General features: G+C 33.7%; 1 protein-coding gene across 12 annotated transcripts in view; it reads right to left on the bottom strand.

The window, feature by feature from the left end:
* EPHA5 (EPH receptor A5) overlaps nucleotides 1-26,819 on the bottom strand; it is a 330,879-nt gene that overhangs the window by 89,081 nt on the left and 214,979 nt on the right. For all 12 annotated transcript variants that reach the window (XM_070612814.1, XM_070612810.1, XM_070612816.1 and 9 more), the window contains one exon: nucleotides 5,417-5,541. In XM_070612814.1, coding sequence (XP_070468915.1) covers nucleotides 5,417-5,541 — 125 coding nt within the window. The remainder of the gene's footprint in view (nucleotides 1-5,416; nucleotides 5,542-26,819) is intronic.

Genomic DNA, 26,819 nt, shown 5'->3' with positions numbered 1-26,819 from the left:
TATATTTTTCTGTGTGAATTCTTGGCTAACCTCTTTTCCTTAAAGTCTTTCCACATTTATTACATTTCTGATAGATATTAAGGGACAAATTAAAGATAGGTAATGGTTAGAGACTTTCCCCCCTTTTTAAATAAGTGTGTTTTACTTACAATAACCTGATTGATGACTGTAAACTATCATTTTCTAAATATTTCAGGAAATTTGTCTTTAAAGATAGAAATATGCATTGATTGATTTTTTAAAGATCTAATGAGAATAACATGTGAAAGAATATTCTTTCCTAAATGAGAAGAAAACTGAAAGCAAGAATATAATATTTACTTCTCAAGCATTCTAATAGGGAACATGGCTGCTATTTAATCTTCACAATGCTGTTAGAGTGCAAACAAATGCAAGCCACAGTCTTTCTCGCTTGCGGTTTACAATAGATAGCAGCATGCCATATTGTAACTTTAGTGTGCACACTGGAATCATGTCCTAAAACACAGTGAGTTCATTTCTACTTTTTATCCTCAGTTTCCCTCTCTGAAAAATTGGGATAGAAATTGTTGCCTGGATATCCTCACCGAGATGTTGTATAAATGAAACAGGTCATGCCTGTGAAACACTTTAATAAATTGTAAAGTACATGCTTTAATTGTCATAATTATAATTTTAATTTTTTTCTAATTTGACACATCAAAGTCAGCTTCTGACCACTTTCTATACTTCCACAAATACCACCTAAAATATACAGCCTATAAACATTCTTCTTTTCAAGCAATTTTATTATTCCTCATTTAATATGCCTAAACATATAAAATTATCTTAGGGTCAAGTACATCCAAATTTCTCTCTAGATAGATATGGCCTAATTTATAATCTAAATAGGTTTTCTGATTCATTCTATACAAATGATTGATCTTTATACTTTTAACACACACATTAATTTAAATGCCTAATCTTTAAAGCATTTAAGACATTTTATTATAGTTTTGCAAAGGATTAAAATTAGACAATTAAATCTTATAAACCTTTACCTAATAGTGTCAGTCATTTTCTTTATTCACAAACATTTATTGATGTCCCACCTACTCTGGTACATCTTCTATATGCTAGGCATATAGCAGTAAAAAAGCAGACAATTTCTTGACATATTCTTTTTAAAAGGGGTAAATAGCTTCTATAAACTATTGTAGTTACTGATGTTCTGAGAATGCTCAAGTTTATGAGAGAATGTGCAAGACTTTCTCAACAATATTATACTTTCCAGTTTGTGATTACAGCAGTGTTTTTCAGTAAGAAATGATTAAATACCTGTTCTCTACTATTTTCACTTTGTTTAAAGGGAATTTAAATTGGTGAAAAAACTAGATAAAACTAAAGTTAAGATCCCGATATATTTGATATGATTATGATATTTACATAAACTATTAACATTTATAATGTAAAGTAAGAAGGCTTTTTTCAAATAAAAGAGCACAGGAATATCAGGGTTAGAATTCCAGATGTGTTATTAGCTAAGTCGGTGTGTCAATGTGGGTACACAACTCAACCTCAGTTTTTTTTGTCTTCAAAATGAGTTGAAATTATTTATCAAGAGCATTGTGAGGACATAAACATAGAGACAGAGATAATATAGATAGCACTCGGCACAACCACCACAACACAAGGTGGTCTAGGTGATTTGATTTGACCCTATAGCATGATGGCAAATTCGCCTATTGGAAAGGAAAAAAACAAAAGAATTTGATAAAGCTTACATAGCTGTCACTCCTAACTATTAAAGTCACAATTAATATATTTTGTAAAATAATTAGAAATTGATATTTTTATGAGAAAAGGGAAAAAATTACAAGAGAATTGGAACGTTGTGTCTTGAAATAATGCATGATCTCATATCAATTGCACAAAATTACACAACATTCTGCCTGATTTATCTATTAACATTATGTACGGCTCAGTCGTTCCTTATCACAGATTTGATTGTACGCTGTCTCCCTGAGTTAGTTCAGTACTATATTACTGAAGGAACTTAGTAAAGCATACGTTGAGGGGATCAAAACCCATAAATACACATTTTGAATTCTCTAAGTATCTTCCAAAATTTGCTTCTGCTCCACTCCTTTAAATCACCCTTGGATTCTAATTTCCTTCATATCAATTTATACACGCATCAAACCGTATATACGCATCTTCAACACTCACAACTAAATAGCCGCCAAGTCCTTGGTCGGGGCAGTGGCTTTCCATGCCTTCCTGCCCCAGCTGAGCAAATGAGCTACATTCCCCAGCTGCTTAGCAAACACTGTTCACATGCAGCGAGAGGAGGGCCTCAGCTGAAGGAGCCAGCTGGCAAGCACCCTGCCAAAGGGCAGCTTCCCTTCGCCTCTGCCTTTAATTAAGAGATGGCAACGGGCCCATCACCACGCCGGAGCAGGGAGGCCTGATGACCTCTATTAGAGCAGGGCAATCGCAGGCAGAAATGCCAGCTGGCAAATGCAGGAGGCTTGGAAAGCTCTGCCACCTGTGTCTGGCCAAGAGCCATCCAATAAAACGGTGGTGTCATTCTGAAAGTTCAAAACGAGTTCTGGAAACCTATCAGGATTCCCGCCTTAATACATGGGATAAAAGCTCATTATCCTCTTTTTTCTTCTGAAAGTATTAAAAAAACTTCATGTGTATTTTACTGGTATGCTCAATAGTTTTGCTTGGCAAAAACATCTGGGAATTAATATTGTCACCATAAAAAAGAAAAACCTGACCAAAAGAAGTTAACTTCCCCAAAATAATATATTATATGAAGGTTTTGTTGCTTTTACAGCATGTAAGTGGGCAACTTGTTATTCATTTATTGAAGATATGTATAGAAATCTTTTTCCAAAATAATTTTTTTCTTTGAGTTATGAGGATAATAGAATGCATTAATATGGCGTTAAAAATAAACCAAATCTTACTGAACTAAGTATTATTTAAAAAGAATTGAACTATAAAGAAAATAATTTTACAACACAGATAAAATTCATTAGAAGGAATGTGAATAGAAAAGGAATCTTCTCCATCACTTGTTGAGTAATTCTTTGTTTATCAGAAGCAGCAGCTTAAAGAGAAAGAGCAAAAGAAAAGAAAAATCCTTACCTATTGAGTATTATGTATATGAAATTCATGCATATGCTGCAAAGCAATAGTAAAAACAAAGTTTACTCATAAGGGAAAAAAATAGGATGATTTCCTTAAAGACAAAAAAGAAAACCAGACAACGGTCCAGTTTGTTGCTTCAGGGGAAGAAAACAGCGCAGAAAAATAAGTACTTGTCAAATTTTTGTCTTCCTGCTGTTGAATTTAATTTTATCTAAAATACATATATTCAAATACATGATTTTTGAGGTTTAGTTATTTTAAAATGCCATTACGCATATCAACTTCTTTTAAAATCAACTTTAAGGGAAATAAAAATTTGGAAAGTTAGAATGTTTATAAAATAATTCAGCCTATGTTTATATATATAAAATGTACAGACTGTACAAAAATCACTCTATTTACCTAGCTTTGCCTTAGTACACGGTAATAAAGTTTACAAAAACTTGAATAAGGAATGTAAGCTTTAATTTAACAAATTATTTTTGGATATAGCTTGTGTTTAAACTGTAGACTTCTGGAATTTGCAATGCAGTCTGGACTCCACTCCCAGGGAAACAAGAATCAGAGAAGGATATTAATGTCATGACACTTTACTTGACTTACCCCATTATTTGTTAACAATAAACCCTGCAAACCATAAGCCAACATAGCTTTGTCTCAGAGGTATTCTCTTAGACTGAATAATGTATTTGATGCTATATTTTTTGTGAAATATCTTACAGGTATTTTGATTTATGTTGCCTATCCAATAGTTACATGTGATATTACGAGAAAGTCATTCCTAGAAAGATAGCTATTTCAAGAGTAATAATTGACCGTTTATTTATCTATTTATAAAATCAGTCTATGAATTGCACAGACATCCAAAACCTAGAAAGAATATGTGAATGGCCTCACTCTCTCCCACACCCTGCCGTTTTGTTTTCTGTTGTATCTTTACACAGGTAGTTGTTGCATCAATGAAGGAAAGAAGCAAATTTCTAAAAAATCTCTATAATGCTATGAATTATTTCAATATAGTTCAGTGTGTTTACCTACACTCTTTTATCTCGCATATATATAGAACATTGGACTTTTAAGTGATTTTCATTAATAGGGTATCAGTATTTTTCATGATACTTTTGTATTACTATAAATAGAACCATTAATTCCCCCACTCTTTTCCAATGTCCTAGCTTAGACAATTTCTTAGGTATTGCAAAGCAAGTTTTAGAACTTCGTCCCACCCTCTTCACTCTTCCTTCAGAGAAGAGCGGTCTCTGAGTTTGAGAGAAGCAGTTGAGTAAGTGTGGCCGAGTCCTTCCCTTCTTTTTTGGCATCTGCTTCTCTGCATTATGTCTGTCTTCTTGTCTACTCCTATTCCATAGGACACACTCTTCTGGGTCAGGGTCTTCTAGCCACCTCTTAGAGGTTGTTTTGGGCACTCATCAATCTTTATGTCCTCTACCAGAACTCAGGTTGTTCTAAGGGGTGTATGTCATTCAGATCCAGACTACAAAAATCACAGTAAAATGGAGGTGGGAGGGGTAGGAAGACTCATGGTAACTATATATGTAAGCCACATACTCCAGTCCTGATCTATAAATTTTAGTTCCTTTTTATTTTCCATCTGTATTATTCCTTTATCAGTAGCTCACTTGGTTGAGGATTCAGAGAAGAGGAAGAGGGATGATTATTGCCTTTGGACTTCAACAACTATTAGGTAAAATACATAAGAGGGAACCTAAGAAACGACTCAGTGAAGAAGAAGAAATAGAGAAAATGCAGGGACTATGAGGCACACATTTACAATTGTGTGTCCTTAAATTTTAAAATAAAGTTTATAATATAGTGTTAGAAATTTGTTATGAATTTTTAAAAGTTGTACTTTATATTCACATCGTAGCTGCCCATACTTCCTTAACAGCATAGGTATTATGCAGGGTTAATGGTCATAAGCAAATGTGTTCTTCATTGTTGTACACTGCAGTCACTACTGAAGGTCAACAACTTCAGTGTTTGTGACACTTTCAAAATGTCCTATGACTTCATCTTTTAATGCTGTGAAAACTAGTTAAGCCGATGTTACACTATATGACAGTATTCCAGCAGCGTAAACTATTTGGCAGCAGCGGACCAGAAATTGAGTGCTCCCTGTACACTTTTAGCCTCCACAATCGTGACGACCAAATCAATTCTCATTGATTTACACGTAAAACTGCACCATGCTTTTCTACAAATTGAATAATTGCAGTTGCTAAAATGAAAAGAAAAAAAAAAGAGGAAGAGAGAATATTCTTTATTCTGTTAGTCTCACCTTTTCAAAATATTTGATTTCATACTCCAGGATGATTCCATTGGGGCGATCTGGCTCTTGCCAAGACAAAGAGATACTGTTTTTTGCAATCTTCCCCTTTTTCACATTGGTGACTGGAGAGGGGGCTGCAAAATAGTATAAATAAAGAGTTGCATGAATACCAGAACCCTGAAATTACAACTGTGTATAATATATATGGCATTCTTGGAATGTAGTATAATAAAAATCCCAAACAATTAAATTTTATTCTAACCTGTAAATAATTTTAATTTGTCTACATATTTTTTACAGATTGTAAAGTGTTTTACAAATATAAATCAATTAATTATCTTGAGAATTTTCCCATAATAAAACTGTAGTCATATAGACTTTTAAGTGCACATTTTCTTTATGAAGTCTAGAAACATAAATGAAATATTTTACTTTTTTACAGAACAAAGACACTTTTGATAGCCTTATAAATCTTCTATGTTTCTAAAATTTATGGACTCTGTATAATATATCCCATTATGCTAATATATACATGATCATCTATATTACCACATTTTCACAACATTGTCATTTTTTATCATTTATTATTTTTAAAATCATGTGGGTCCTATAATCATTTATAAATTCTTATATTAAATATAGTGGGAGTTTTCTTTCAAAAATGTTACTAATACATGGTATATCTTGAAAACAATAGTAAATAAAAGAAACATTTTCTTCCATTTCCATTTCTCCCAAATTTTTCATTAAGACGTCACAACCACTTATGGTGTTCATCACTATCTGCCAGTATCTATTAAACTACTACTTTTCTGATGAAAACAGAAAAATTATATATGCTATTTCAGATATATCTGGATATTCTGAATTCACAAACATATGGATACTGATTCAAAATCCATTTTTATGAATCTGCTGAGACTTGTATAGACGCCGGGTTTGACACCATGAAGAAGTATTGACTAATATTTTTCTGATGCTGGGGACTTTTATTTTTGCAGTTCTTAGCGTTCATAAAAGACATAGGAAAGACTACCATGGACTAATGAATGGTTTATATGTGTGAGTGTGTGTATAGAGACAAATAATATATATATATTATATACATGCATATTATATGTATAATGTATATATAATAAGATGGAAAAGATGCCAGCCTTAGTGAGTAGTACATAACCAGAGTCATAGCCCTATCTGAACAGTATCAGACATTTGGTGAGATTACATATTATATATAATTTTATATGTAGTATATAATATATACTTTATATATTATAAATATATATATTTATAATGCAATGTATAATATATAAAGTACTTATATATATTATATACATATATTTTCTAGCTATCTTAACTTCCAGCATTGTTCAGACAAAATAACACACTGTCATGTTTTAATTATATTTTCCACTCCTCAGAAAATGTAATCAAATCAGAGGCGCTGCTTCGAGTAACAGACAGAAAGAGCAAAGTTTCAAAGAACTGCTTGTTGGGTCCGATAGCAGTGTGAAAGCAGAGTAGGGGAAGAAACTGATCACTTAAAAATAGAAACGAGATCTTGTGATTTCTCTGCTTAAAACCCTCCAGTGCCTTTCGGTTTCATTCAAGAGGAAAACATAAATCCGGAATTGCATGCAAGGATCAACACTGTCTGGCTCCCTGCATCTTCTCTGACCTCACCTCCTGCTGCTGCTCTTCAGCAGCTCTGCCCAGGCTCACCTCCTGCTGCTGCTCTTCAGCAGCTCTGCCCAGGCCTTCCGTTCTTGGGGCACTTCAGACACACTCCTGCTCAAGGACCGCTGCACTTGGCATTCCATCAGTCAGAGGTGCTTCTCCCCCAGACTTCTGCAGGGCGCTCTCACTCTCCTCTGGGTTCCTCACTGAGGCCTTTCCTGTCTACTCTCTGCGTTGAGTAACCATCTCTCACCCTCATCGCCTCTCAAGTCACCATTCTCTTTGCTCCTTCAGTGTTTTATTTTCTTCCTAGCTCTTGCACTTGAACTGTTCTTCATATCTTAATTAAATTTGCTTTTTTAAATCCTCTCAAGTAGAATGTCATTTTTCTGAGGGCAGGGGTATCGTTTGTTTTATTCACTGCTGTATCTCTAGATCTAGAACAGTGTCTAGGACAGATGAGGGTGCAATAAATATGTATAGAATGAATGATTGATGGTAAAAATTCAAAGTAATATACATGAAACTTTTTATTCTTTATTATTTTATTATGTCAGTGAAACTCAACTATGAAACTCAAGGGTGAAGTATATCTTTAAATAAAATTAAAATAAATAGAGACAGATATAATCTGTAAGAGAGTAAAATTTGTTAACTATGTAGTGTTTTACAGACCCATGATAGGGTGTTAACGACTTTGGTACTTTAATGTCTGCTGTTATTCTTCCAATCACACAGCTTTTTCTGTGATATTCAGACTCAGAGGATGCCTATTTTCAGCCTTATCTTGTTGTCTTAAACATGTCCAGTTCCACAGAGTTTTCTGGAATACTACAGAACACAAAGTGTGCGTATAAAGCCAAAATTCTCTAAAAGCATCGAAATTGTAGTCTGTTTACTTTCCTCGAAATTGTAATTGACTGGTAGTTCTCACAGCCACGTTGTGGCGTAGGTTCAAAGACCCTACTGATCTCCTAGTGAGGGAAAAGTATACCATGTTTGGCACTGTGAAGGTAACAGCCAGAAGACATGGAAACAAGAAAGAGTAAGCTATGGGCCCCCCAGTTCATCCAGCATTTGTAGCAAAACAGCAAATTTACTGCAGTAGAAACGTGACAGAGGATTAAGAAAGACAGTAGATTTTTTAAATGTACCTTGCTCAGTAGTGAATATCTTTATGAATTATCTTGAATCGTGAATTACACTCACTTTCCCATTACCACTATTTATTGCATTATACATTAGTAACGGTCCGGAGACTGTCTTCAAAGTTCTTCACTCACTTTACTACATTGCAAACATGCTTGTTTTGATTGAAGTATTTCTTATAGATAGCTCTCAGTTTTCACCTAATAAATTGATGGTTTGCCACCTTTCAATTCATAAATTGCATTTAATGTGTATGCTCCATGAAGGCAAGGATTAATTTGGTTATTTCATTGCTATATTTCCAGCACCATAAAATTACTTGGCACATAGAGATTTTAATAAACATTTGTTGAATGGATGCATGAAAGAATGAATGGGAAATAGATACATCATCATGTATCATTCAAAACTGAGTCTGTCTCATCTCAGGTATATATACTAGGATCTTATTAGTTGGGGATTTGTGCTGTATTTTAAAAGTTAACCAATTCTTTAATAAAATAATCAACCATTTCAAAGTGAAGGTATCAAATACATATCAACACAGACATAACCAGCCTGAAAAAGAATACTTTGTCATTTACTTACTTTCGTCAAAGTTAAACATAAATTGTGTAGCTTTCAAAGACTGCTTGATTTAATAAATGCTTATAAATTCTTTTTATAAATAAAGTACTTTTTATAAATGAAATACTTTTCCAAAGTGGGTTTTCTCAGAGGCTAAATAGTATTCCTCAAAGCACGGTTCAGGATGAGGAATAGTTAGGAATAATTTCCTCTCTGACAAGACCGTCTCTGAATCACTGAGGTCAAGTTGATCAAAGTGGAGACACTGACAGCTCATGGGGACACAATGATGAGGCACGAATTGCGAATGGTAGCACTCCTCCACCACTATTAAGATTTTACAGGTATTATGCGCATTAAAATAACTGTAGCCAGATCTGTCAGTATCAGGGCATGTTTGATTTCTCTCGTTCGTCTCCCTCCTGATACCTCTTGTTCATTCTTTACCCACTCAACCTTTTATGAAGTAAGCCTGGAACAAAATGAGAATGATGACTTAGAGCATTTCTCTTATAAAATTTTTTTGGATGATATTAAATCATAAAACTATTACTGTCCTAGAATAAGATGAACAAAAGTACTAAAGAAATAAAGTTGTTAATGTAAAAAATAATTTATATAACTTCTGAGTTTCACATTTTAGATATATGCAAACATGCCACATTGTTTCTGGATTGCAGCTTCCATGCTGGAGATGAACTGTGAGTATCAGTAAAATAAGAAAGATGCTTATCCTGTAGGCTAGTAAGAGTTCCTATTAAGCACTAGTGTTTTTGTCTGTTTGAATTAAAAAGATTAATTTAGAATAGTTTGATATTTATAGAAAGATTATGAAGATAGTACAGGATTCTGATATACCCCACACCCACTGTCCCCTATTAGGAAAATCTGAAAATATTACAGTACCTCAGTCACAATTAATGAAACAATAATGATACATTATTATTAACTAAAGTCTATGCTTGATTCAGATTTCCTTTGTTTTGCCTCACGATCCTTTTTCTGTCTCAGCGCCCTATTCAGTATACCATATTAAATTAGGTGCCATGTCTCCGTAGGCTCCACTTGGCTGTAACAGTTTTTCAAACTTCGCTTGATTTGATGACTTTGACAGTTTTGAGGCACACTGGACAGGTATTTTGTAGACTACCTCTCATTTGGTACTGATTTGATGTTTCTCTCATGATTAGACTTGGGCTATGAGTTTTTTGGAGGAGGACTAAAGAGGTAAAGTGCCATTTTTATTACATTATATCAAGGGTACATACTACCAACATAGCATCATAGGTTAACCTTGATCACCTGACTGAGGTGGGTTTCTCAGGGTTCTTCACCGTAAAGTTATTCTTTTTTCCAGTTTTCCATACTGTACTTTTTGGAAGGAAGTCCCTATGTGCAGCCCACACTTAGGTAATGGGGAGTTATGCTCTACCACCTTGAGGCTGGAATAGTTGTATAAATTATTTGGAATTTTCTGTACCAAAGTTTTGTCTATTCATCTTTCTCTACTTATTTAATCATTTATTTACATCAGTATGGACAGTGGATTTTTTTAATACTTTGCTTTATAATCTAATAGTTTATTTTGTTACTCCAATTGTTAAAGCTTTGACCACTGACTACTCTTTCAGTTAGCTCCTATGTCTCTTTGACATACCCCCATTGTCGCGGGTTTGTTTGTCTGTTTATTTTCCACATCACTTTCTTACTGTCTGGCACTACAAGACCAGATGCTTTGCAGGCTCATTTACTTATTTACTGCCCTAGTTCTAGGTCAGTCATTTCTCCTAGGAGTACTGGTTTCTTTTATTGGAGAATTCTGTTAAAAACCAAGGTGTAGACGATAGGTGTGCTCCTTTCTACTGAGATGTCATTGCTTCTAAGCCCTCTCAGCTGAAAGAGCTAGGGAAATAAATGTGTGTATATTAACCTGTGTATATCTATAACTATTTCTATGTATAACTATATACACATATATATGTATATTAAGCTAAAAATGACTATATACTGATGTCACCAACACTAATCAATTATTACACGGATCATTCTAGCTTGTTCTCCCTCCTTATCTGTAACCTCCCACTCCAACAGTGACTCCCACTATCCACTATCCATTTACTTAATTGTTCAATTCCAGTATATATGTCTAGTGGTTAAAGAATTGTCAAATCATGTCTGTTTGACTTATTGATAATGATATAATGTAGAAATCTCTAACATCTCAATGGCACAAGAAATGATATACAAAACCCTGCCATGTAAAACAGCATGCTGGCCTAACTTTTCAAATTTAGAAACCTAGTTTAAGGCACAACGTCCCCAGATGAGAAGGGGTGCCATGGCACAGACCTCTTTGAAGTCAAACAGGATTGGCTTCTAATCCTTTGGCAGCTAGCTGTTTTCTAGCTGAGTGACTCTGTTACTTAACCTCTATGAATGTACTTTTTATCTTTAAAATAGGAACAGTGATAGAAACTCATCATCTTTTTGTAAGGTTGAAATCTGATTCTGTATGTACAGTATCAGATAGAGAGTGGATACAAATTCAATATTATTTGTAATAACATCAACTTTAAAGTATTAGACAACTGTTTAAGAAGACTTCAATAATGGATTCTCCATAACTCCTTAACCCTTTCAGTCTTCATCAATCAAAATTACTTGTAGTCTCTTTGAACTTGGTACTGTTCTAAATGTTGGGTGAGATCAAAAGACAAAGTATCAATACAGATAAGATTTTTTTTTTAATTTTCTACATCCGGTGGCTGTAGAACTCTAGATTGATAAGTAGTTATAGGTAAACTTCCTTGATTATCATAGATTTTAAATGAGCTAAAAGTATTGGACTTTTAAGTGTTAATTAATTGACTAATAATTCACTTAGTATAGAATAATGTCTGCCTCATTCTTTAGAAGATGGTTATGATGAAAACATGAAGCTTAATTGTGTTGAATGGAATAAGAAAATACCATTCGTCAGCGCTTATACCCAATGCTATTTGTGTAGACAAAAATAAATTATATTGGGGCCCGCCTGGTGGCACAGCAGTTAAGTGCACATGTTCCACCGCTTCGGTGGCCCCAGGTCTGCAGGTTCGGATCCCAGATGTGGACATGGCACCGCTTAGCAAAAACCATGCTGTGGTAGGCATCCCACGTATAAAGTGAGGCAAGATGGGCACGGATGTTAGCTCAGGGCCAGTTTTCCTCAGCAAAAAGAGGAGGATTGGCAGCAGTTAGCTCAGGGCTAATCTTCCTCAAAATAAATTAATCAGTAAATAAATAAGTAAATAAATTATACATAGAATCACGTATTGGTTACTTGTATATAAAAAAACAAATAATACATCTCCGTGCATTTAATTTATCCACACATATTTTGAGTCTTAAAACTTTGAGAAAGGTAAATAAGACAATATTGAGATCTCTTCATTCTGTGACAGTCCATGAATGTGTTAAAATTTTTTCAAATGCCAATTCTTCTAATTTCTTACAAAAGTTCCTCCACATGAGTAATGTACTAGTTTATTTACATACAAGTTTTAAAAATACATGTATCTTTTATTCGATACCATAGGTCAAAATCTGGCCAAGTGAATTGTCACTATCTGCCAGCCGGAAGCCACCACTTATCTCTGCCAGGCTCAGTTCACCGTATTCAGGTGCTTCTTGTTATCCAAGTGGATCTGGGCCAGTTTTTCCTAAAAATAAAGATTATTAGGCTTCTTTCCAGGAAACTCTGACTCAAAAGATCAGACTGGGGCCAAGAATTCTCTGTTTTTAATAAAGACTCTACTAAATAGCTTTATCAGTAAAAATTGGGAAATACTGAAGGCAAATAATACTGGGATTAGTTCTTCTTTTAACAAAATTTTGTAAACTTAGAAACTTGAAGCCAGAAACTGGATCGGTGTTGACATTTTGTGAACTGCTCCTGCCTTACGCTTTCAGCTCACTGTCATTGTCTGTTGTCCTGATCTCTGTTACCATATTTGCCTTTCTTCGTTTGGGGATTATATTAGTTTTTTTTCTTTTTTGGCAAACTGATTTATTTGTTCATTCATACATAATCTGGTTTAGTCCAAACGGTCTATGTTCTCCACAAAATTAGAAACCTCTTGTGTCTTTTTCACTATTGCCTGCTTAGTCTTTAACACATAAAGACACATAAAAACTTTGGTAAGTAAAGAGGTAAAAGAACAATTATCTGCTTTCTATTACATTAGATTTGTTTGCATTTTCTGGAGTGTTATATAAATGAAGTCATATAGTATGTGTTCATTTTGGCTGGGTTAACAAGGGACATGAGGAAACTGTTGGGAGAAATGGATATGGTCACTATCTTGTTTGTAGTGATGTTTCCCATGCTTGTACATATCAAACTGTACACATTATATGCAGTTTATTGTATATCAGTCACATACCAATAAAGATAACAAAGGGTGTGTGTGTGTGTGTGTGTTTGAAATGACAACTTCTTATCATTTAAAACTGCCTCTATCCCTATTGAAGACAACATGATCTTTCTCCTAATTGGACTCCCTCTTTCAAAACTTCCATGCCTTCAGTAATTTCTTCTAAGAACAGTCTTATCTAAAAACCATAAATAAAAATATACATGCCCAATGCCTCAGTGAAACTATTTATCAAAATGTGAATTAGTTAGAAACAGCATAATAAAACAATATTGAAGCTTTTAATTTTGGAAAGAAAAATCTGAATTTATCTTTATAGTCTAGCTATAATCCAAACTTGGTGGCTTTAATAAAAATTATATATGGGTAATTACTTCTTAGTAGCTTATGTAGCCTGAAATAAACATTATAAAAATTAATGACTACAATCTGTCTCTACAAACACGATTTTTTTAATAATACAATGTAAATGTATAGCAAGCTATAATGAATTCTTAACTTAAAATCAATTTTACTGAAAATAAATGGTAAATGTTTAAATGATTTCATGAGAAATAGCATAAAGATGAAATAAAATAGACGAGACTGTCAACAAAATTATGTAACCTGGATGTCTAAGTTACTCACTGTGACAAACCGACACTATGTCAACATCTAGCCTCATATTATGAGCAAGGATTTGGAATACTGCGTTTATGTGAGTTTTCTTTATAAGCCCATTTTCAGTTTATTTGTTGTGGGAGGAAACATCTTTTAATACCACTGTTAGCAAAATTTCCACATTTTCACATGGTCAAATCAGATAAACATATTCTGATTTTACATTATCATAACAACTTTGTTTCTTTATGTGATTTTAGACCCATCTTTTGAAAAATTTCCACCCCAAGGTAAAAAGCAAAACATGATTGAGCTTGCATTTTATTTCCATGGTAGTGTGCTTAGCAAGGGCAGGGACTATGGTTTCCTTCAGAACGTTCCAGCTCTGTTCTAAGCAGAGTCTCTGGCCGGGACGCAATGAACTGACGTAGCAGCAATTACAAAAGGAACGGTTAAGAAAGTCTATATAGAAGACAGCTATCTGTTCAGCTCAATTCACCCTGGAAGATGTTTTAGTTTGTTTTTGTTTTTAAACTGAAATTATTTAAAAATTTCTATTTGAACCTGATCTTGCATTGCTACCAGCTGTTGGATAATAATTTCCCCACGGTTGGTCATTTTGTGCCATTTCTGCATTCATAGTTATGTGGAGAAACTATAAACGTACTTTGAGCTCTCCCCAAATTTCAGTTTTAGTTAATGTCATTATCATTATTATTTAAAAAAATATGATCTGTGGAGAGTAAGTTGTCAGCAATTGCCTTATATATTTAGCAAGGGTTTAGACAGATTTTTACATGTGTACATGTGCATGTGTGCATGTGTGTGGTCTACGTAGTTTAAAGAAATGTAGGTGAAAATAAATCCTTATTTTATTATATTTATATATATACACATATGTATATCCATATCTGTATCTATATTTGTATCTGTATCTATAACTATCTCTTGCTATATATATGTGTGCGTGTGTCACATGTGTCTTTTATAACTGGTATAATGAAACTACATATAATGATTACTCTGCTTTATTTGCTTTAGAGTACATATCTCTCATTTGAAGGTGAGAAAATGAGTAACTAGATTACTTAAAGTAAATGAGAAATGCAGTTGCTGAATTAAATTAGAAACTTATCTGGGGGCCCGCCCCCAGGTGTAGTGGTTAAGCTCGTGCGCTCCACTTTGGTGGCCCAGGCTTTGCAGGTTCAGACCCCAGGTGCAGACTCAGCACCACACATCAAGCCACACTGTGACAGCATCCCACACAAAATAGAGGAAGATGGGCACAGATGTTAGTTCAGTGACAATCTTTCTCAAACAAAAAAGAGGAAGACTGGCAACAGACGTTAGCTTAGGGCAAATCTTTCTCACAAAAAAAATTTAAAATGATAAAAGAAAAAACATATCTGAAATTGTTAAAATGGAAAAGTGAGGCAAATGTTTTAAAATATACACATGTTCACTAAATATATCATATATTTTATATTTCATATTATATATAGCATATAAATTAGGCATATATACACTTATTCTACACTTAACATATACTTATTACTATGCTGTCCTTTGATAGCACTGGATCAAGAAAAATAACTACAGTGCATTCTTAACACAGCTGGTACCCATGGTCTTTTCTAAAGAAAGAAGGCATTTTAGAGGTTTCTTTCTCAAATAAAAATTCAATCTGCTCATTCAGGCAAAGCCTACACTCACTCCATCTTAAAAGCTTGCAACTGGATCTTTAGATACGTGATCCCAGTGAAGATTCAAAAAAAAATTCCACAAAAATCTGGCTTCAAATGTCAGTAGTTCTAGAGAGATGGTATGTTTTTTAACAAACAAAAAAAGCTATGATCAGAAATGTCCCATTAGATATAGTTTGGTTTCTTAAAGACTTGAAAATCACAAGATATTGAAAATTAATTGTTTTCAGTATAAAATAAAAGAATGTAATTGCAAAGAAGTAATTTTTTGACGTGATCAGACTTAATAGCATCAAAGCGTATGCTTCAAATATCGTTTTGAAGTCATATTCACAATGATGTCAATTAGAAAAGAAAATGGCAATAATAAAAATAGAGAACCAGATCACTGGCATTTATAGCCACCATTTTCCAAAACAATCATGCAAATTACAAAAACAAATATTAAATGTAACAATGTGTAAAATGACAATATGCTTCTTTCTGGATAACAAAATGAATCACACACCAAATAAATTATCGTAGAATTTGTTTTCCATTTATTACTTCTTATTACCCTATAATAGAATTTTTACTACACAAAGTGCCTTAGTGTCAAAAATTATTTAATCTTAATAACCACAGTATTCATTTTATGAGAAACAGAGTTTAAACAATTTTTACAGCTTCTTTTTAAAATAAAATGAAGCTGTATACAGCAAATAACGTGGCACAGTTGGAAAACTTTAATCAACATAGTATTCTTCAGTTACGTTGTATCCCAAGGAATATCATCCTATATGTAGTTTTCAATATTGTTTATGAATGTTAAACCTATTATGGGGTATGCCATTAGTTTTATATGGGGATAAATAGTAATTAGGTCAACAAACACACATTCTTAACTCATATTCTTTCTCGTAAGGAAAAAATTAATCTCCTCTTATAATTCCACACTATATAAGGTCTTCTTGGCCACAGAATAAGCCACTGACAGTAACAAAGCCACAGAATGGAAACTTTAATTCAATTCTTAATTGCTTCAAGATTTTCACAATCTAATCCGATCCAGCATTTTAAAAAGAAAAATAAACACACCATAAATATAAGCAATCCATTTTTTTCTTTTCTTCCCATTGGTCTTAATCTTATATAGCTACATTAGCAATAAGAATTATTTAATTCAACTAGAATCATAATAAATTATCGTTTATCTACTGACTGTTTAAAGAACCAGATTAGATTTCTATTATAGCAGTAAAGTTCAAGATCATCGTATCTTCTTTCCCTAAATATATTCTCTCTGAGGCTATCTGCCAAGATTCCTTTAACATCTGAAGTTGTGCCAATAGAAACCAAAAATTAAACTTTATGGCTACAAAATAACCAGGGACACCTGAGTAATGTTTATCAGCTGATCTCATAAACATCCCAGTCATGTCTTTAAATAGTATAATTCCTAGCAGCAACATGACAGCCTGTAACTAGAGAAAATACAAGATTAATCATTACAGCTAGTCAAACTTTTAAAGTCTAGAAGAAAGCCAAATCAAGATATTCTGTTCCAAATTAGTAATGTTATCAGATGTTTAATTCCTCAGCTCTTGCCATGGGACTAATTTTAGTGAATCAAACCACATATTCTCCAAGTTGTGGGAAATCTCAGCCAATACTCAAGTCACAGGCCAGGCCATTTTCTGCTTAGAGCCATCACCCAGAAAAATTTCTAAAGCCAACACATTTATTTATTTATTTTTGGGGGGAAGTACTTTTGCACTATTTATTTGGCATCAGAAGTTCAAATGGCATAAAGTCTGTATTTTTTGTTCCAATGGAACAGTACTTTGTGTTCATGTTTACCAAAAAGGAAAAATAAAACTACAAAATTCTGGCTGTAAAATGCACAAGATGAAGCATTTTGTAAAATTTTACTTCTTAGAAAAAAGTAAGTCCAAATTTTAGTTTGAGAAATATTTAACAAATGTTGGCTAAACAAATGAACAAAATACATTCATGGATGAACAGATGGATAAAGGGGCTACTGTAATTACCTTACCATGATAATACATCACATTTATAGAAAATGTTATATGTCAGACGCTTTACAGTCCAAGCACTTTATACACATTCACTCATTCAGTCCTTCTAACATCCCTAGGCAGTAGGGATTCTTACCATCCCCTTCTGAAGCACAGAAAAGTTAAGTAATTTCTCCAATCAGCCCAACAGGAACTGGCAGACCTAAGCAGTCTTGCTTCACAGTTTGTATCCTTAAGCATTAGGCCATAGAATAACAAAAGAATCCGTCATAATAGAGATGTTACACCTAGTAGTTACTTGCACATCAGATTATGTTAACGATTACTCAGATTATCTAGTTTTTTCTTTACTTGTGTCTTCCAAAGCTGATTACAGACAATGAAATGTAACAATAATCTCTGATACAAAATACAGCAGCTCTTTATTGTCATATATACCGCATTCATTCTGTGACGTATGATGGTGTCTGCTCTGACTTGTATTACCTGAAGCAATAGTTCACAACCATTTTACCTACCATAACACACCTAAAAGACAGCATTCAAACTTGTGAGAGCTCCCTGTATATATTTCTGTACTGATGAAACCTGAAAGTTGTCTTCTGGAAATAAAGCCCCAAGATAAATCACAATCTTCACAACCATTAACAGTACGTAGGTAATGACTTTCTCCATGTGCTGCACCACAGATAAGATGAACTATGGATTTGAGCAATTCCCTGCATGCTAGATGCAATTCAGTCTTCCCTAAAATGCATATTTAAACTCTTTGAGGCAAATATTATCATAAGCATAGTCAGGAGTCTCCTCTAATTTATATATATTTAAAAATACATATTTCACAAACTTTTATACTTTATGGCTAATAAGTAATAACTTGCAAGAAGTTAGAACAATAAAACCTGCAGCGTCTAAACTGTGGAGTGTCATGGTGGAGATGTAGAAAACTCATATAGATCTCTCCTTCATTTGTCCCAGCACATTCCCCAAAATTCAAACCACTTCTCTCTCTTTCTTGAGGTCTTTTAAGATGCCCAGAGGGAAAAAGAGTGGTATCAGAAATTCTCCACTCTTCTTCCCCCCCTTCCTTCTTTCCTAATGTTACTGAAAACCTAATGTGTCAGAGATTACTGACTTGGACTGTTAGAATCAATAACTCCCCATGTCCTGGTGAGCGATCATAAAGCTGGGAATATTAAAAATAAATTGTTTGAAAAAATATTAGATACTACAGAGACAGAAAGTTAGACCATTCCTCTGAGAATCTATTTACCTGCCTCCCAGGCTATATAACTCTGGAGTACACTGAGTGGCCTCATTTGTCTTTATATTCTCTGCAACTAGGAAAAGAATAAGCACATGGTGGGCACGCAATAAAAAAATGATCCAATCAATCATGAAGCCCGCGAAACGGGAAACTGCTACAAGAGATTTTTGACAAGTAGTGAAGATGTAATATCATCATTAAAAACCTAATGAAATCTTGGTTTTTCAAAATCTGTGGGTAAAACTGACAAATGCCATTTTGCTTGTATGTGAGCTTTTATTTAAAAGCCCAAAGGGACTAAACTGGAAAAGAGCCTTCATGACTTTATATTACAATTGTGATTCTATCTTATGAATAAAAATGAAACAAGAATCACCAATTCTTGTGAATACAAGGAGGAATTGGGACAGGTGCAAATTACCAAGTATTGCAATAAATATGATTTTAATGCACTTTACAAAGACATGGTTCTACATAATTGACTGTTACAACATCACGTTTGTAAATGCAGAGAACTACTCAAGATAGAGAAATGAAACAAGTCAGAGTAATTTGTGATCCAACAAAATCATGCAAAATTACTAAAAACAAGGTTCATTTACACTCTTTATAGAGAGTGTCTATAGGTAATTAATGGAGGCGAAAGTCAGAATACATCATATAGCCTAGTTGAGAATCATCTTAACTAGCCCTAGATTGCTGTGTGGAGTTCCTGTCTCAATTAAACTCAGTCATTTTTCTTTATTCATTTGTCATTAGTCCATGAGTTATCACTTCCTACTACTGCTGTTATATCTGCCTGGAGTAGATTGCATCTCATTTTTTGAGAAAGTGGGTAAAAAAATTACTACATAAATTCATAAATATATGTAATTAGTATAATGCATACATATGTAAATCTCATATGTACATATATAATACATACATATATGTTAATATATAACACATGCATACAAATGTAAATTTATTTTGTGCCTCTATGTTTTAAGTACTAATAGTTCATAAGTAGTAGAAGTAGGATTTAAACCCAGATATGCCTGAGTCTAAAGGTAATTCTCCTGCTGCTTCTATAGCGTGTTTATATACACACACACATATCTATGTGTATTTAAATTATACTGTCTCTTTCTTTGAATTAATCTTACTAAACACTACATTGTATACATAACTGCATATATATTATATATACAGATTATTATATATTAATACATTATATATACACAGATAAATATATGTATATATATCTGAAGATATAGTGAATAAAATAAAGTACCTAAATGAGAGAACACAAATAAGTATAGATTCCTATATTTTCCCTATTGCAGCCTTATGTGAAAATTATGGTATATGTGGGTGAAGGAATTTACCGTTAACAGCAATATTACATATAATAACCACATTAAAGAAAGAGCATTCACCTACAGTATCCAAATCCTGACTAACACTTGGTTAGAAACTAAATATACACCCTGGGCAAGTTCATGAATGTTATATTACCACACATTAAATCCCAACTCACTGTCACCGAAAATTTAAGATTTGTTTAATAGGTGTTTGGGATCAGTACACGATTTGCATCCGCTGTTACATGTTTCTAGGCGCAGAGTGGAAACAGTTGCGTTGATTAGACCACACATACAGGATAAGGATCATATTTGCAGTATTTCAATGAAGAAATATGCTTGAAGGCATAATAAATAGTCATAATAGCATTTATATGGTCTTTTTCATCTTCAAAGGATTTTTCTAAGTGTAGAGAAACTAAGAAATCAACATATTACAGACCTAGTTGCTGATTCACATGGCCATAAGGACAGAGCTGGGGTATCTAACTAAACTGACAGATTCTAGAAATACCTGCAAGAAATTAAGGGGTTATGAACACGGCATTTTTCTAGATGTGGGCTGTTTTACTACTTCCCACTCCTTGCTCTCTGGAAGTTTCTGAAACTCCTTGCTCTCTTGTGGTTTCTGAAAATCTCAGATCTGGAAATTAAGGAGAGCTTTCATTCTAGTCCTGCCACTATCTTAGCATTTGGGGCAAATTACTGAGCCTTTTTATGTGTAAAATTAGGCTGCTAGACTATCTCTATTAGCCTCTCTAACACTGAAAAAAAGTTCTGCAAACATAAAAATGAAACACTGGAAGGAAAAACAAGTCCATCCTGAATTGATCAGAGAAGCCCTGATACATGGTAATGGGTCTGGACCATCACTCCAATTAAATACCTGCATTAATGAAAAGTACCTATTCTATAAAGTTTTTCAACTTTTGGGTCCTAAATATTTATTATAATGTTAGAATGGAATTAAAAAGATTTCCTCACCTGATGGTAGCCTCTATAATATTCTCAATGGACAAAGATAGTTAATGGCTAAATAACTGTATACAACATCTAGTTCTGTTTGGTGAGGTTGACTAAGCAACTCAACCGATATTCATAGGATGTAGGTCATTTTGGGCAGCTTCATCTTTTGAGACTGAGTTGTTCTGATGAAACAGAACTTGGGAAATTTGAAGCCTGTCTCTATATAATTTTAATTGAATGATTTGCGTTCTTCAGACAGTATTCAATACTTCAGAGAATGTTTCTTTGGAGAATGTTTCTATGTTTTCTGACTAACTACTATCAAAGTCTACTAAAGCAGTGCTACAAACAAGCATCAAAAGGTGTAACTAATCATTTATGATACACAGTTTCTTCAGGGCACTTCCATGTTAAATCTAGATCCTCTCTCTTATATTTTAAAGCTCTTCTTTACTTAAAGGCTCCAATGATTATATCTCCTTGTGATTAAATTATCCCCAGATAAATAATCGAGGGGCAATGCAAAGAGTCTGATAAAACAAAAATGAAATTTTGTTTTATTGTATTGCACGTGTGTTAAAAGTAGGCTAATTTGGGACAATTTTTTTTCATTTTCTGAATATGGATAAAATTCAGTAAAATATTCTTAGATTCAGCAGCACAGTACATACACATATTTTAAACAATCTGAGCCTATAAATATAAAAATTATCACACCCATAACTAATTTTAGCTATTTAGACATGAGGTTATCTATCCATAACTAATTTGCACCTTTGGGGATTTGGAAAGTTTAATGACTTTGTGGTCAATTACACAATGCCAAAGGTGGCCTTTTTTACCCATAATTTAGTACTATTTCTTTTCTTTTTGTCCTCTTATGAGCAAATGGTACCAGGCCTTTGATCTGTATATTTCCATCACAATAACATGGTAGCGGAGGAAAGGAATGTCTTTTTACAGTGCTCACTGCCAGGAATTTATGAATGATCTGCTAATTTCTGTAAGAGTACTTAACTATAGTGAAAAGGGCATTTCATGAATATGTAAATGAGATAAAAATATAAAAAGGAATATTTTCTAATAGGAAAAACTAAGTACTACTACTGTTATAATTTATTTTCTCTTCACTTTCCCTCTTTACCCATGTGTTACAAAGGCATTTTTCCTCAGACTTATTCCAGAATCTCAGCTAAAAATATACTTGCAAAGAAGACAAATAGAGCTGTCATCCTGGGTTTACAAGTCCTCACAAAGAACCTCTCTGGTTTCCTGCTAATCAGAGCCTATTCCTTATTGTACTCAGTGGCCATCCTTCTCAAGTTCTGGGAAAACTTTCCAGGTGAGCCTTAAGGGTGTCTATCACCAGTCATTAAGGTTAGGTATTCATTTCTTCAATTCATTAAAGATACATCAAATTTTGGACCATCCATAAATAGTAATGAAAGTCTTTTCATTTTCATTAGATATTAAAATAAAATTGATCATATTTTATTAGAAGTACCAAGTAAAAACACAATTTTTTTAATCCATAATGATTAGGGGAATAGCCCAAATTTCTGATATAGAAGCAAAATTACCAATCCCACTAACTAAAAGTCATTCATAGGATTTCATTGATGAAATTGTATTCTATATTGGATTCTAGGGTGAATCTGGAATCCAGCTTACATTCTGCCAAAATGTAGTAAAATCAGAAATCCTACCAGTGCCTCAGCATACTCATTCATAAAATTGAGATTCTCTTTCTCTGATGTAGATCACAAGGGCACAGGGAGTTGATGCCACATTAAACGTAATGTTAAAATCATAAAATGTTTATATTAAAGAAAACGTCATGAATTTACACAGTTAAAATTTAAGCATCTATTTCCTTTTTCCCTCCTGTGGTATCTCATCAAATCTCAAAGACTTCAAACTTCGTCTTTTCAAAACTATGTCAGAAATGAAATCTGTTTTCAGAGTATTTATATTTTCATAAAACACCACAGTAGGATCATTCTAACATTTAAGTAAACCCTTGCAGAGGGACTACCATTGCCAGGCACTATTTTAATTACTGGAAAAGCAGCAGTGAAGACATAAGCAAGTCTTATTCTTTCTTGAAGCTTACATTCAAAATGCTATCAATTTGTCCAAAACCCATTCATTTAATGATCAACAGGCCACCAAGAACGATCATCCCAATACCTCAAAATGCTCCATTGACCATAGACTACTGCAAAAGTCTCACGTCTGTCTTTTCAATCTATTCTTCCCCATGAAAATTCCCTGCTTCGGTTAAATTAATTACTCAGTCAATAAAGTCCATTCACTTCTTGAAATTATACATATAAACGTGAATAGCAACACAAATGTATATGTGAATATATACATATACACACTTGTATATGTATACATACATATATATATATATATGTATGTATATATATATATTTTTTTCATCTTGTTTGGAGTGCCTTCCCACATCTCTCTCCTAAAATATGAGCCAAAGGCTATGGAAGCATAAAGAAGACAGTGAACAACCACACAGAGTTGAGGATTGTTATGAAAGGATTTAAAGAAATGTATAGGTTCAAGCTAAAAATGTAAACTTTTCCATTATGCAAAAAAGGCAGGGACTGTTGGGACTAAATAAATGTAAGTATAAAGGTTGAGACTTAAGAAAAAGTTATATCATGCTCAGTGACGTTTGGTATTATAAAGGATACGTGTAGTGAGAGAAAGCAGGAAAAGAAGATGGAATAAAAGTTGAAAATCAGATTGACAATTAGAATAGTTGTACCATTGTGGAGTTGGTGGTTGCTGTTATTACTGTTGCTAGTTTATTTTTGGTGTAAAATCCAGTGCCTCCAAACAGATTATGAGATCTTGAAGACAGTGATCAATCTTCTACAACTTTACGTCCCCAAATCCCAATGCAAGCAACTGTACACAAGAGTTACACAAGAAATGTTTGCTGGGATTTGAAAAATAGGATATGAATAGGTAGAAAATAAGAGAGAAAGAGAATTTTACAAATAAGGTGTCCAAAGCCTTAGATGTGCAAAATAGCAAAAGGCAGTAAACTATAAGAACATTAAAGAGATTGTCCTCTTTGGATTGAAGGGCTTGCACTAACAGGTGTTTGGATAGTAAATTTAATAGTTATGTTGGAATCAAAGTACCATGGACATATTAGACATATTAGATTGTATTGCAGGAAAGAAGATAGACACACACATAAATGAGTGTACATAGTCCGCTTAGTTACATATATAAGAAATATATGTATATAAGAACTACCATCATGAGAGAGGCACAGTAGGACGATATCTCTGCCAAAGTGTGCAGGATATCTGGGATGAGAAGGAGGTTGATAGACTACGTGAGATGGTGGGAAACCACAAAGTCATGGCTTTTCAACACCAACAAAAAAAGAAAAGTGAAATGGGCCCTGACAGATTGTTTCCCCATTTCTTAAACAAGCTGCATTCTTTTCCTAAGGGAGTTGCAATCCTATAACTGCTCTAAGTCAAACCCTAAAACCACCCCCTCCCTTTATCCTTATTTTGTTACAAAAAATTAACGCTTATTTGAAAAAGTCAAGGAAACCATGTTCCCTATACCAACATACATGAAATTGATCACAAATTAAATCGATCACAAATTTTCACTGATTCTTTTCAAATACACCTTTTTTTAATCTTTCCTCACTTTTATTACAATGCCACCATAAATCAGGGCCTTGAAATCTTACTGGACAATTTTAGCAGCCGCTAAATGGTGAAGTGTTGCCATCACCTGAAAAGTTCAAGCAAGCCCCTTAGCCTGGCGTACAACGACCTTGACCCTTCCCGAGCCTGTACTTCTGGTCTCACCTCCTTTTTACTATCCTACCAGACACATTTCATGCCAGCCATCCCGATTTTCCTATTCAAGCCTAACTGGGAGCAACATTTTAAAAGTCTGGAGGCCAATTGTAGAGACAAATTCCACAGAGATCTGAAGCAGTCTCAGAACTGAAAAGTAATTTTTGGAATTAGTTACGAGATGGCTGGAAGTTTTATTTGAAAAAAAACAAAGGAATACAAGCTCAAAATGAATAAAGAAGAAAAAGAAGAAAAACACTAAAGGTAAGTTGTAACTACAAGAAATTATAATAATGTGTAATTATGAAAAAGGAATGAGGACTCAGAACCCTAATTAAGGAGGAAGAGGCAAATAAAAGAGAAGAGTTGAGACAGTTTATATTTAAAAATAGCTATAGTAGCTAACACTTATACATAGCTTGTATAACTCTATACACAGAACTCACCAAAATATACTAACTGTTGTAAAACTCACAACAACCTTATGAGGGAGACACTGTCATTATCCCCATTCTACAGATGGGAATACTGAGGCAGGGAGAGGCTATAGATAGTATTGGAGTTGATCAAACTCAAGGAATCTGGGTTCAGAGTGCACATGCTTAACTGTTGACACTACCACTCTGTATTACAGCTATTGTGTCCTAGGAGAGGCAGGAAAACTTGGAACTCTTGAATACATTCAGACATGTAAAAACTGCTTTATATTTCTTAAAAGAAATCCAGGTATTTAGCATTGTAGTGTTGTTCATATTTATTGTTCAAGTTAGATTAGTCAATGCATGTTCTAGTTGTGTCTAATACCTAGGATAAATGGTACATGATCTTTGCTCAATGTAGAAATTTCTTTTCCTGTGGGACACCAAGTATCAAGATCATCACACTTTAAAATTCCTGAGAAGGGCCGGCTCCGTGGCCGAGTGGTTAAGTTCACGCTCCGATGTGGCGGCCCAGGGTTCAGAGCCTGGGCGCAGACAAGGCACCACTCGTCAGGCCATGTTGAGGCAGCGTCCCACATGCCACAACTAGAAGGACCTACAACTAAGATATACAACCATGTACAGGGGGGTTTGGGGAGATAAAGCCAAAAAAAAAAAAAATTCATGAGAGTCGAAGAGTTCTTATCTTGCAAGTGTTACTTAAAGATTACTTCCTAAATGGGAGCAGAATTACAAGATGCTGACATTAAATGACGTAAAAGCATTTGAGTTAGGAAGAAAATGTATCTGAGTCAGTGATTAAGTCACCATGAAGTCACTTCACAGGGTATTTTGTCTTCTTAGCAGTTCGAAATGATGATTCATGATCTTTTTCAAAAACTATTCTGATTTATTTTAGTAATTCCAGTAGATAGTTGATTCTGTACACAATATGCCTATATTTAGTCTATTTTATATTATGTTTTCACTTACAAAAGGAAAGCCAAATGCTTGGGATTAACTGTATTTAATTCATTTTGGAAAAATGTGCCCTTGATGTTTTTAAAAAGTAGGAAATATGCTTACATTATGTGAGTTTCTGTCATGTGTGTAGCTATGGTATTAATTATACTTTGTTTCATTTATCTTTTCTGGAATGCTTATATGTTGTACTAGTTGCATATATCCTAGTTTTCAGAAAATAAATAGTCTCTCTCTTTAGAAATATTTGCCACTGATATCATCAGATGTTCTGACATGAAGCCTTCGTGAATGTTACTCTAATATTTAATTACATAGATATTTAAAACAAAATAGAGTATTTTTTCTCAATAATCCTTTAAATAATTTAAATTCTTTAAATAATTATTTGAAAAAAATTATTTCAAACTTTAAGAATGCTACCATTAACATCATGAGGATTTATAACATAATTGA

This window comes from Equus przewalskii, chromosome 3 (genome assembly GCF_037783145.1).
Source record: "Equus przewalskii isolate Varuska chromosome 3, EquPr2, whole genome shotgun sequence".
NCBI classification, from domain to species: Eukaryota; Metazoa; Chordata; class Mammalia; order Perissodactyla; family Equidae; genus Equus; species Equus przewalskii.
The sequence above is the reverse complement of the archived record's forward strand: the minus strand, read 5'-3'. Positions and strand labels throughout refer to the sequence as shown.